Source organism: Amia ocellicauda, chromosome 13 (assembly GCF_036373705.1).
Source record: "Amia ocellicauda isolate fAmiCal2 chromosome 13, fAmiCal2.hap1, whole genome shotgun sequence".
NCBI classification, from domain to species: Eukaryota; Metazoa; Chordata; class Actinopteri; order Amiiformes; family Amiidae; genus Amia; species Amia ocellicauda.
In genome coordinates, this window is record NC_089862.1 from 19,298,485 (window position 1) to 19,313,215 (window position 14,731).

At 35.1% G+C, this 14,731-nt stretch overlaps 1 protein-coding gene across 3 annotated transcripts in view; it reads right to left on the reverse strand.

Annotated features, from left to right (window-relative positions):
• Positions 1-14,731, reverse strand: part of rgs12b (regulator of G protein signaling 12b) — a 74,098-nt gene that overhangs the window by 22,741 nt on the left and 36,626 nt on the right. For all 3 annotated transcript variants that reach the window (XM_066720103.1, XM_066720101.1, XM_066720102.1), the window contains exon 4: positions 6,276-6,297. In XM_066720103.1, coding sequence (XP_066576200.1) covers positions 6,276-6,297 — 22 coding nt within the window. The remainder of the gene's footprint in view (positions 1-6,275; positions 6,298-14,731) is intronic.

Consider the following 14,731-nt stretch of genomic DNA (forward strand, 5'->3'; position numbering starts at 1 on the left):
GACTACATCACACACCAAGTTAAGTGGCCTCCACCTATATTAAACTGCAGTGATTCACATTATTTCAGGATAAATTCATCAGTTCCTGTAGGCTCCCTCTGCTGGGTTGTACATTTCAAAGCAAAGACTCAACCATGAGCACCAAGGAGCTTTCAAAAGAACTCTGGGACAAAGTTGTTGAAAGGCACAGATCAGGGGATGCGTATTCAAAAATGGCCTTGAATATGCCTTGGAGCACAGTCAAGATTATTATTAAGTTGTATTGCACCACCAAGACCATGCCTAGATCAGGCCACCCCTCCAAACTAAATGTCCATGCAAGAAAGAGACTGATCAGAGAGGCACCAACACAGTGCAGCACACAAAGAACGCCATCCCTAACGTGAAGCATGGGGATATTTCTCATTAGCAGGGACTGAGGCAATTGTCAGGATAGAAGGTGAAATGAATGGAGCAAAGTATAGAAAAGTCCTTGAGGAAAACCTTCCTGCAAAAAAGCTGAAACTGGGATGGAAGTTCACTTTTCAGCATGACAACATCCATGAAGCACACAGCCAAAACTACACTGGAGTGGCAAAGGAGCAAAAACATAAATGTCCACGAGTGCCCCAGTCAGAGCCCAGACCTAAATTCAACTGAAGATTATTGGCATGACCTGACCATCAATGCTCCCCAAGGAACTGGACAGAGCTTGAACGGTGTTCAAAGAATCATAATCAATTACTGTCAAATCTAGGAGTGCAAAGTTGATACAATCCCAACAGACTCACAGCTGTGATTGCTGCCAAAAGTGCTTCCACCAAGCATTAGCTCGGGGGGGGCGGAGACTTATCCAATTTTGATGTAAATAAAAAGGAAATATTTTTTCACAATAAAAACTTTTTTATGTTGTGTAGATAATTGGTGAAACACAACAAAAAGTGAAAAAAAGCAGGTGTAGGCTTTCTATAGGCACTGTATATAGATACTTTCCCTAGTAAGGCTATAAAGGCAAGAACCTCAAAGAGCTGATACACCTCTCTAACAACAATGTCAATGTTCTTATGTGTTACCCGAAACACACAAATCTAAAAAAGCATGATTTCTAGAAGAATTATCAGGAACCAAAATAATATTAAGCCTTGCAAAGCTAAGGGAATCTAATTTCTCCTGTCTATAGCAGGAGTATATCTATTTTTAGAAACAGAATTGAGACAGGTTAACAGCATTTTCTTCTGAATTATTTATAGTTTCATATGCAAGAAATACATTTATATCAGTTCTCAAATATCCCTCATCAACTAGGCATCCATACCACTTATTTAATTTTTTGTTAATATTGTATAATAATGTCAAAGTATACTGTACTGAGTCTGCTTCCTTTTATCCTAATCTAAACAGACTGGCATGCTTGGCTGGTGAATGTTACTTTCACTGACATCTCAATCTAACAGATGATAAGAGATTAACATAAAAAATTACTTATCGGAGACATGAAATGAAAACATTCACTTCCACCTCCTGTGACTTTAAGACCTCAAACTATAGCCTGGGCCAGCACGTAAGAACACTAAGCACTCCCAAGACTTATATAAACTGTTGTTAACCTAATACAGCTTACCTGGATAGAGCTGGTAGGACCCTGTGTAGTGCCATTTCACCAAATACCTCAAACCACTGGCTGGAAACCATCCCCCTGAATCCATACCAATCTCATCAAAAACCTCCCACAATAAAGGGGGAAAAGCTCCCCTTCAAGGCATGTGGCATCCTGCTCCTTTTCATCCTGTCCAAAGGCACTGCGGGCTAGTCTATTCTCTCTGCAGCTGAGATCTAGCAGTCACGCAGCTTAAACACATTGATTGTCAGCTTGCAGGCCTCCAGCAGGGGAACAGATAGGGTGACCAACACAAAGCCCTTAAGAGCTGAAGATAAATTATTGAGTGTAGGGGGAGGAGGGAACTATAGACTCCTGTTGCCACAGAAACTTGCAATATTAATACCCTGCTGGAATAACCACTCAGAGAGCAACTTCTGATGACTGCGGATAGTAACTTGGTAACTTCTTGATTTTTTAATTTCTCTTCTCATGTGAATTAAAACCAGTATTCCATCTTTAATAACATACCACTCAAAAAGGGAATTGCTTTTAATATTACTTCAAGAACCAATGTGATATTTGATTAAAGAGCTGTTTTACCAGTTGGTGTACAGGATGTCAGGTGATCTTTGTAATGTTGTGTACACATGCTGACCATTACATGATGATGCATGATGAATTTTTTCACAATCATGTGTTGCACACTACCCTTGGGTGATTATTTGGAGATTAATTGTAAATTGGAATTTGTAAAATGTATTATTTTGAATTGCTATGTTTTAGCTAAGTTGAATTTGTAATGATTGATGCCTTGTACTTCTCTGTATTTTTGCACTTATGTTGTAAGTCGCCCTGGATAAGGGCGTCTGCCAAGAAATAATAATAATAATAAATAATAATCACAAGCAGTCAAGATCATCAAAGGAATGAGAAAGGCCAAACGGGAATACTGCATGCTGAACTGTTGGCCTGGTCAGAAGAGTACACAGTGCCACCAACAGGCAAGGCCCCAGGGAATGTCCTTGAACCAGTTTGCCAAAAGTACAAAAGTCCCAGACAGATGAGGTGGAGGGATTGTGATGATGTGGCTGGTTTGATCTAAGCATCGTGCAAAAGCTCTTCCCCACTGATGCTTTGACTGGGATTATGGAGCAGTTTTCAGACGTCACCAGGTTCTACACACATTCCAGTAGGATAAGCTCATGCTAGAGAACACTTATATTGCCATAGTGTCAGAACATTCCAGAGCATCCCTGGACAGCCAGGTTACCACAATGGCATGTATTAAAAGCACCTTTGATTCAAGCTTGGACATCCACTGTGACGTCATACAGTATTCAGCATTTAGAGGGTCTTTTTGTGTGCGTGTTAAAGTGGACACCACAGCCATTCAATCACATACTTCTATGAGCAATAAAATATGGCCTCTTTACTTATTAAAACTATCAAACATGATAAAAGATTTCAGAAAATGACCAACAAATTAATACTGATTTGTACAGTAAATTGTGAACTCCAAATGTACATTGGAATTTGGGCATTTTGATATTCATTCAATCCAAACTAATTCATTTTAGTCACTCTGTTACTATAAAATAAGCATGAGCATTAGTTGTAGTATTAACAATTATTATTTGAATCATTCTCTTCATAACTGGTAGTTTTTTGTCTTTTGAGAAGTGAGATCTGGAATGGAATGGCCCCCAACCAAAACATACTGTTCATTTTCTTATTACTCATAACATTTGTCATAAAATTCCCAAACATCATCTGATTATTTATACATTCTTTACAGTTTGTACTGTGCTTATTTAAATAAAGCCAGGATTGAAAAGAAGACACTTAATCTTAAGAGGAATTTAAAATATTGAGACAAGTAGGTATACAAACACAGCCTTGAAAAGCTCCAAGGTTACTTTTCAAACCAGTAACTGTTTATAATCTTCATGAAAGACTAGAAGAAACGGCACTAAATGTTCAATTTGAAGTTCCATTAGATGTGGGAGAGGGCTCAAACAGCTCATCAGCACAAAATACCTACTTTCATGTAAGAATGTATAGCATCACTTGAACGCTGCTCTTTTTACACAGGCAGGTAAAAGGAAAATTATTCTGACAAATGTACTTTGGGATATTCTGAGATATCACTGCATTTAAGGCCCAGATGTTCGTATTCTTCTAATTTTGTGACATTCAATTATAAATGATTAATATCTTCTATACACCTAAATTAGCAAGTAGTGGTGCTTTAAAGAACACAGTGAAAATGTGTTTCGCATTGGAATCACTGAGTCATCCACTGTCAAGTCGATGAAAATGTTACTTCATGTCTTCGTTAGTGTTAGGCTTAACATTCTGATTGCGATGCCTCACTAACAAAATACTACAAAAGACATAACTAACATCATACAGAAGCGAGATGTAAAAAATTGCTCAAGAGCACTAGAGATGAATTTATTAATTAATGTGATGCTGAACAGCATACATTTGATCTAACAAAAATACAATTTTACAAAGGTTTAAAAAAAAAAAATGCTTTAGACCTGCATCTTATTCAAAACTGCAGACATGCACATTAGATTTACAAAATTCAAATACATCTTGTGGCTTATTTCATATACTTGTTTAAGTAAGTTTCTTATAGACTATCTAGGCATGCTGTTAGGACCATCATTTCACATCAAGTGTTACAATTAATTAACATTCAGAAATAGAATTATTAGTAATGTATTAGTATTAGTAATGTGCCTTGAGCCTTGGATATCCAGAAGTTAATATACATCTTAAACTTTTATTTAAAAGGAACTGTTTTATGAACATTAAAATCAGCAATGGTAAAAATGTGTGTGTATGCATTTTAATCAATTACATTATTTTTGAGCGAGAATGCAAATGTTCTTACAGTGTGCTATTGGAACTCCCTCTCAGTATAGGGTTTTTCTACATTCCTGTTTGCCAAGACCACACAAGCAGACACAGTATAGTTGAGAACCTACAGGTCATAAATGCAGCAGCTTATGCATTAGTGGCGAGGAAAAAATGTATTTTTCAAGTGTGTCCCTTAAGGTTGTAAAGTAGAATTAGAACATTTTTGTAACGCCCAACACATTCTCAGTCAAGTTCTTGATCTTTGATAATAGGTATTATTAATTTCTCTTGCAAAAACATACATTCAACTAGAGCTGAGTAATACGTCTTAAATGTGAAATAAATGTGCATGAACTACCTTTTGTGTAATTCAAAGGGAGCAAAATACAAGCATTTAAGATACAAAAAACATGTTCAAACAGCTTCACAGGGGTCTGTGGTTAACATGTGTGAACAAGAAAAGCAGCTAGAGGACTCTGGTGTGTGTTGTAAGGAGGCTTCATACAGACTTAAATAGACATTTTCACACCCTCCTACTTTTTATGTTGATATTATTACCACATACGAAACTCGGGCGCACGTATGTACAGCATAGGAAACTTCTTCTCAGTTCCTATTATTGTTAATTACCCTAGCAACTATAGTCTATAGGGCTATATCTCCAGCGATGTCATTTCACATTGAAAAGACAGAAGGCTGTGCAAATATCTAACCCATTTAACTAGTTTTTGATGTGTGTGTGTGTGTATATATATATATATATATATATATATATATATATTTTTTTAATTATTTGTAATCTATCTTATACTAGACAGAGACATCTAAAAAGACTATTATTATTATTATTATTATTATTATTATTATTATTATTATTATTATTTATTTCTTAGCAGACACCCTTATCTAGGGCAAAACAGAAATTTCAAATTAGAAAAAATAAATAAAATACATTAGGGATAATATTTTACAGTATATTTAATATGTCTGTTCATTGACAATGACTTGACAGTTAGTATATTTCCTCAATTCCAAATCCAGAGGGTCTTTGCTTTACAGCTACTAATTATCATCCTTCTCCATTTTACCTGATCACCATAACAGTTTTAGTTTCTTGTTATTTTGGTCTAAGACAAACAAACACTGCATGTTTACAGTCTATTCTGCCTATTTGAACAAATCAAAGGATGTATTTTACAAACATTACTTAGTTACTATTACCAGATGACACATAATCAATAAATGTGAAGCCTTGAGTAAATATATAACTTTCTTTACATTTTTACATGTAATTATGATTAGTTTTCTCCAGCATTAATCGTACAAAATTATGTTTGCTGTGCAGATGGTTTACTTTGAAAATGCTGGAATGCTTTTATCTGTTGTTTGTAGTACATGATATACCTACATGTTTGTTTAAAGAAAGGAAAACCTTGTTTTACACATCCTTAAAAAAGTAACTCGTCTTCACAAAATGTCTCACTCAGGAAAGGCTATGGTACTGTATGAGCAGGAAGCCTTAGAGCAAACCAGATTAAATATATATTTGGAAAGAATAGTGTCTATCTGTATTGTAAAACAAAGCCGTCAAAAACGATCTCTTAATTTATTTTCCATAACTGCTGGAGGCTGTAACAGCTGCTTGATTCATATTGTGTCCAAATAGTGTTGCTTTCCTGTATTTCTATCTGCTGACTAATATAGGCTAAAACAGGGATCTTTCTTCTGACCCAAAACTTACAATCATACACTGATTTACTACATTTCTCAGGCAGACAAACTTTTTTGAAAGTTCTAAACAAGATAAAGCAAAACAAGGTTTACTCACCACCATCAGAGACAGCTGCAGACTGTAAAAGATCACAAAGAGACATGAGTGAGCAGCGGCATTCGCAACACCACACAACAAATACAGATTCAGTTGGTCAGTGGTTCCTGAAGACACATCCTGGGACACACTGATCAGTGGTGGCAGATTACTAAACAATGTTTTTGTTTTTTTTTTCCCTGGTGTGAAGGCAGGCCTATCTGAGACAAAGTGATAAGAAGGGACTGGACACATTTTTACACACAGCTGTTACCACCTCGCTGTTAAACTCCACCCAGCCCTGACAGGGGCATAGGGACCTGAAAAAGCAGACCATCAGGTAAGCAAACAGGTTTAGTGAAATGAACACATCAACAACAGTGAATACATTGATGATTGGAGAAATAAGACAAACGCATGCTTGTCACAACAAGTATTATAATAATTGGTGATGGATTACGCAAACCGTACTATTCTATAGGACTACAGGATTATACAGGATGTTGTCTTCGCTTGGAATTCAATGTTTTTGGTGGTGTCCGTTACTCAAAGATGTGTTGGTTTCATTTAACTTTAAGTTATGTTTAATTAATTTCAGTTTACTTTTTCTATTGAGTGAATAACTATATATATAAAAAAATGCTATAGATTTTCACTGGTCTTGCAATCAGGGAGGTTATCCTAGACTGATCTTGCCAAGCTGCCAACACTTTCTAGGGATCGTTGAACAGGTCTTCCCAGGGGTTTGCTGTCATATTTAACACCCACCCACCTACTCTACCTTTATCAGGAGAAATGAATTGTGCATGCCTTCTTAAGCTTTTTAAAATAAATCTACTGATTAGGTTCATGAGGTGATGAGAATCTCATTATTCTACATAATAAGACTGAAGGATGTTTATTCATCCTTCTGGCTTAGTGTGAGTTGTAGTGAAATATAAAATGGGCAAAAAACAACATGGACCATTTTCTGATTGTCAGCAATGTTGAACCCCTTGGGAAATAGTTTATTATCAAAGTTAAAATTCACATTTTAGAAGCACACAGGTAAACAAAATATACATACAAACCAACTGGTTGAATTACTACCAATACCTGGTCCAAACACAACACAACATAATTCTAATAGAAATAATCTCTTATAATTGACTGATAATTTCACAAAAGCTGAGATAATGCCATACATTAAGTTTTATGAGATTAGACATTTATTCACTTGGGCACAGTAATGCCCAGCCATCTGATTAATTTGCTATGTGATGTCAAGCAGACTGACCTCATTCTCCAGCAAACATTTCACTGAAGAAAAAAATCAAGACACACACAACACAGAGGATTGTAAAGATCAAATTCCACTAGTGTCCACCATTGTTTGTGGTCTTTGTTCAGCAACACGCAAAGCAAAAACACACACAAATGTACCCAAAAAAAACCTTACTTCCAGATCAACTATTATGTAGGGTCGAAAACACCACTTTCCTTTTTCCAGTAAAACAGCAGAACATTATTAGGAAAATGAAAGAGCAGTGATTCATTTTAAAAGCCCCTAATGTAACATACTATTTCTGCCTAGTGGTTCAGAGACAAAAAGATTTCACAACAGATATCCTAACTTTTTTGATAGTCAACTACTATAAACAGTTTCACACAAATAAATTACTTTTTTTCATACAGAATTTATTTATTAAAAAACATGTAAATACAGACTCGGTCAATAGAGTATAGTTGTTCTTTACTAAATACCATTCATAAATAAGTGTAGAACTAACAAATAAAGGACCTAAAAGTAAAGAGTTGACACTTACAAACCAAACTGACGTGTGACCGAAATGTATCTTTGAGCCCTCTCGTCATAAAGCATTCATCACTTATCAGCTATACATCATTAATCTAGTAATTTATATCACAGGGGAATGAAGTGAGTGCTCCTCTCAGACTGCCATCACAGCAGTGATCCATGGCGTAAGATGGAGGAGACTGGAATTTCAACAGGTTTGAGATGGACATGCTAACAAACCTAGCATCCACAGCTGGAACAATGAACACACTGATTCCTAAGGGCCTGGAAAGGAGCCCAGACACAGCGCATCCCCAACACCAGAGGGTTTCATAGTCTTGGTCCAGTATTAAGAGGGCCATTATTGACTGTGATTCAAAATTTGTATGGTTTAAGATCACATCTACACTTGAAAATTAATAAAAGTCTCATTCAAACCTGGTGCTTGATCTGAAAATGAGTTACAAAATATAATATATATATATATATATGATTTAATTTTGATTTATTTAAGTCAGTTTGTGGTCCTAAACTAGCATGCATTTAGGCAATCTACACATAAAACAAAGTAAGATTAGTTCTTCACAGCACAGACATATTTCTGCAATTTAAATATATATTTAACAGTGGGATTTCCCACACTTTCTGAGTAACCTTAGGGACATTCTCAGGTCATAAGGGTTTGAGAACCAAGACCACAGGTCTCATACCAAAAGCCTCCTCACATTGAAAAGCAGAAACAAATACAATGAACAGCTGCAATTTAAAAGTCCCAATTATTACAGCATAGTACAGATACTTATACAGTTGGATACACTATCAACAAGGTGAAAACAAACTAATATATAGGTCTACTCTAGTACATTTTAAAATAAGTTATTAAAAAACGTACTGTACTGTACAGTACTATACTTTCAATGAGTTATGTTTAGGCCTATCATCACTATTTCACTAACCTTTAAAATGCATGAATCTGTGCCTTTTGCCACAGAAGTTACTTTGTTGTTGTTTATTGAGTCTTTACTACAATTACCATGTTAAAAATGACTTTTCTTTATGTATTGCTCAATAGGTCTTCAGTGTCAAAAATGACTTTTTCTAAAATAAATAAATAACTGAATACATTTAAAGATACTAGGGGCACACAACTGTAGCATAACATGAAATATTAAAAAGAAACCCTTAAAATACTAAACATGAAACACCTTAACTATTCAAACCAACTCACCACCAGTTATCCACAACAACCAAGGAAATGGGAAGATCCAGATAATGACCCCCAACTGACATTAAAATGGACAACACTGTCTACATTCATAAAACTTCATATTACCCCTGTGGATGTATAGAAGTTACTCTGAGCTCAGGGCTGGGGTATTATGCTGGGCTACAGTATGTGTAAACAAGGCACTCTTGACCAATATTTGATTTAATGCTGATGTTCCCAAATAGCTCCATTAAATTATAAAATAACTATGGTCAAGTAAGGTGCATTAGCACATATTTAGAGAACTATTAAGGATAGTGGATAATGCTTCCTCAGATTAAGTTCCCTTAAGTATTCCATATGCATAATTGAATATTCAATATAGATGCTTAAAAATGTTTACTTTTTGTTAGTCATTTCTGTTTCTATTGACATGGTACTGCATGACTACAACAGTGCAATAGAGTCTGACAGAAACATGCCATTCATGAGAATGTACTATATTTATACATAAACATGAATATCTCTGGGCCATCACAAAATGTAAGACATCCAATGACAAAAACTAATAAATAATGTAATTACTGATTACGTTGCAAGTGAAACATAGATAAGATAACAAGTACAAAAGAAAAACAAGTGACATTACAAATGTATCTGTGTAACCACAAATATTATTCATTAATACATTATTACATGTGGAAGATAAATGGAATTACAAAATGTGATCAGCTTGAGTGAACTGTTCCTGTGACAGTAAAGCACTGAAAGCCCATACATTTCCCCCCCAAAAAAGCAACTTACAATAAAGGTATACATATAGTTGTCTATACCTATCAGTGAACTGATTGTGACCCAGCTCCATCTCTCTGCATCTGCCTGTTAAAACAGGTTTTCTCTTTTTGTGAGCAAGAAAAGCCCTGCAGACTACCTATGGAATGAGTGTCTGAGGTGAGCAAATCGTGTCCTGTACGTGTATATTCCAACATCTATTTGTTTTATTACTGCATTTATGAAGTTATTTCACTGAACCCAGTTAATACTAGCTTATAAAATGTCAGTTTATTTGTGCAGAATTTGCATTGATTGCCTTTAATGCCAGAATAGTTTCTTTAGAGATTCAATTTGGCTTGTTTCCTCACTGTTAAGTTCCCATAGCCACATGTAGGCTTGATTTACAGACATTGGCCTGTCTGGCTTCTTCACTTTGTGGTTTCAGTAATCAGTTCTGTTTTTCATTGTTCTTGGACACCTGGTTTTGTTGTTTTCCACCTAACTGCCAAACCTCACCTTGTCGTCTTTGTAAATCTGTGTAAATATTGCATATTTCAGAATATTACCAAAAGATGTCAGATAAGCCTTCTTGCACCAGTAATGGATTTTACGAGCTCAAATGCTATGTGTTGGCTGTGGTTTGTGAAGTGCACCATGAGAAGTCAGGACACACTGGGCATTATGTGCAGCACATTTCTGCCAGCAGTGCTGGAATTGCATGGCGATGGTCGATGGTACCTCTACCAAGACAATCATGCAACATTTCGCAAAGTTTGGGATTTTACACTGCGGTTTAGGGAAAATAGCACCGAATACATTTCACACCCTGAATCTGAGACCTGGCTCCAATCCCGTAATACGGATACAGAATTAACCAGAACATTACAGAAAAGGTTGCGGAGACCAGTCTCCCCCTGTGCAATATTAAAAACACTGTGGGAGGATTGGTGTAGCATTCTTCTTGTCATCTATCAGGTGGTGGTGGGAAGTGCTCCTTCAAGGCTAAATTCATGCACAATGACTCATATCTACTTTTAGTGTCTGAAATAAGTTAAAGAGTACTTTATTTAAAATAAAGACTACTTCTAAAATAGCTGGTTTAAATAGCAACACAAACCATCATTATTTTGTCATTTTTAGTTATTTCCTGTTAGCCCTTTCTTGTTATGGGATTGTCTGCATACAAGGCCTCATAGAGCCTTGCATGCTGGTTCCCCTATATGAAAATTGTAAAACGATAAGGCCCTCAGCCCTGGAATTCAGCTATTCATACACACACACATATATCTTTCATTTGCATATTGATATAAATCCTGTTTTCGTTATACCACTTCTCAGACACAACAGTCTGCATTGACATGGGCTTCGGATCGACTATCAAAAAAGAAGAAAAAACAACAGTAGCAGTCTGATACATCTTTCATATTGAAGACTGAACATTAGACATTAGAACACTAGTTTAAAAGCCAAAGAGCAGGGTTTTGAAAAGTAAGAACTATTCAGTTATTTATTGTTCCTTCAGAAACTAGCAGTTCAAGTGCTGTGAATTAAAAGTGACTTATATCACAGGATAGTGGAGTTACTTGTTATGAAGTCTGATACACTATAAACTGCGAAAGCACAGAAATATATACTCTTCTAGAGGTATACATGGTAACTTTTATTGAAGGGGGGAACCCTAATGAAATTGTAAAATTCTCATATGCATTAAAATTAGCAAACAGATAAGGTATTTTAAAAAGTACTTCTGCAAGATTCTGGAGAAGTAGACTAACGACGACTGCATCGAATGCAAGCAACATCTTAAAGGTTAGTGCAGTGGACTTAAAACTGGTAAGTTAAGACATTTGACAGGTTATGAATAATGAAAATAATAAATGAAGGCACTGATTAGCTGGAGCAACACAGCACTTCACACAGGATTACCCCATAATTTCAGGAGTACAGTAAGGATGTAACACTTTATAATAACGGGCACCAATTCTTACTAAATTACTGTATGAATTCAACAAGAATAACATGAATGCCTTGTGCACTGAGTTCTGACAAGTATAAGCCCAAACCCTATTCTGTAAACCTAAACCTGACCCTAACATTGTTATAAATGTGATTTACATGAGAACTCAGGTGAAGGGCATAAGGTTTTCATGTCTCATTGCAGTGGTATTCACACAATTAAGGTAATAATGTATTACTGTACAGTGTGACCAGTATAGCAACTAGTTTGAATAAAGCAAACCGTTTTCACTGTGTGTAGACGTTTCATAATTTTATTATTTTTAGGTTCTTTTTTGGTTCCATAAATATACAGAAACCTCACCGAATCTCTTAAAATATAACCATTTAAAAGAAAATATCACTGACAACATGATTTATCTGTGATACATTGATTAACATTAATAGTATTAAGAATTTTATTCTAAAATAATAAAGCTCCACAGATTCAAAACTAAAACACAAAATTAAAGAGGGGTAAATGTACCTCTTTACATTTACCCAACACTACCCGGGCAAAATGTATTGTTACAACTTGAAAACACCAAGATATCTGAAAAAGAGGAGGGCCTGTAGATAATGGACAGAACAAAGAAGTGAACAAAGAGCAGCAAAGGCGCCTGAACAACTCCAAACAGGCTTGCTTGGAAAACCGGGAAGTTGAGAACAAGTTTGGTAGAGCAGAACAAGTCATCAGAATCAGTAATAAAAAGATTTTGGGTAGTTTATAGCTAAAAAGGCTACTGGAAACATTACATTGTTTAAATGTAAAAGACTATCCATTAAATAATCTTTTAGATGTAAAATAAAAAATATATAAATGTTATGTAATTCCTTAAATGTAAAGCAATGAGTTTGGTTATTTAGTTTATGATCTGTAGCACAGTACTGGTGATAAGTTATTGTTATAATACTTTTACAGAAAACAATATGTTGCAAAACTTTGAATGTACAGTCAAACAGACTTATATGTGACACTATATATGTCCTTATTTATGTGTGTGTCTCATATTTCAAAATTCTAACAATGCTGAAACATGAAATTGCCAAAAAGGTACAATGTGTGTGTATATATTATATACAATTGCTTTCAGAAAGAGGAAATAAGTTAGCAGAAAAACAATTGCTGTCATAAAATGTTCAGTTGCCAAGAGTTAAAAAACAAAAACGACAGATAAATTGTTGTTCCTTACCTTGATATGGTACCACAATACTGATCTTTTAAAAGAAAGTCGTTTTTTGAGGCTCATTTTCCCTCCACTCAGACAGGGAGATTTATGTCTGGTTTCATACCTGACAAACCTACACCTTATACTGAGCTGCAGTTGTACGTAAAGCCATGCCTGTACAAGTCAGACCCAAACTTGACAAGCATTGACTAGGAAGTTCCATTCTACTCCCATGCAGTTCCCATAGCAACAGGCCACTGCAGGAAACAGTTGATTTGCAAGGGATTTAGATGAAGTCACAATTATCTGCCCAAATATCAAACCAGATGGTTTTTTTTTTTACTTTTGCTTTTACTGCTTCCAAATATAAACGTCTATTTTCAAATAAGCTGGACTTTAAAACCTTAGAAAACTATTTTTCCTACATTTTACACTTCATACACACACACACACAAATGCAGAAACTAGAAACCTATTTTTAAAATGTCATACAGCCTAAGAATTTATAACGCTTTTTTGTTCGTTCTACTCATCCAAATCTTGTTCAATCTGTATATAATGGCCTGGATTCAGCTAATGCATTTATTTTTCCTCACAAAGGTATTGCTACACCATAAAAACAATGTATAGGGCTGAGCCACAAACAAAATATTATGTGAAGCTGATTCAAGAAATTAATATTGTATGCATGGTTCTTTCATTCTTCTCATAAGAAATTATGAATCCATAGAAAAATATATAATTCAATCACCAACACATTTGGTGCAGGTGAGCAATAATCAAACAAAAAAAATTATTATAAATGCAAATGTAACATGGGCAAAGGCCAAGTTTTACTTGACACATATGGTTCAGTCAAAAGTCCCAGTGTTCCTCGCAATTTCCTGTCTCAAAAAATAAAATCTTAAAACATTTGGCACCTTATTTTCTTTCAGTCTCTTCACCCCTGATTTTGGCAACACACATAGCTACCGTTGGGGTATTTAAAAAATATATTTTTCTTTACTTAGCTCAGTGTGGGTGGTCCCTTTCCATATTTCCTTACCCAATGCATATGCTTTATTATTTTAGAACTGCTTTTTTGGTACTGCTTTCTCTACATTATCTCACAAGCATATTTTTCTTTTTGCCTATCTCACAAGCATATCTCTTTGATAACCAGCACTGTATGTTGCTATTTAACCCAGATTTGTTTAACAAAATATATATTCTAAAAAATTCCTTACATTGCATTTGGCTCTTACACTGGTCCTTTCATGGTGCTTCTACATTTTCCATTTTAAGAATTTAATTTTGCATTCAACTTACTGAGTCCATCTCTCACTGTATACATTTCGGATGTATGTAAGATTTTAATCTTTATAATTATTATTAATATTTATAATCTTTGTTAATATATTTCCACTTCCCTTGCTCTGTTTTTAAGATAAACGATTGTTAATAATGCATATTTAAACCAATTTCTTTGCCTTACAGAAAGAGTGAATTAATAGGCAATGTAATGTTCCTGATGCAGACATCTCTTTTAAATGAACACAGACAAAAATCTGACAAC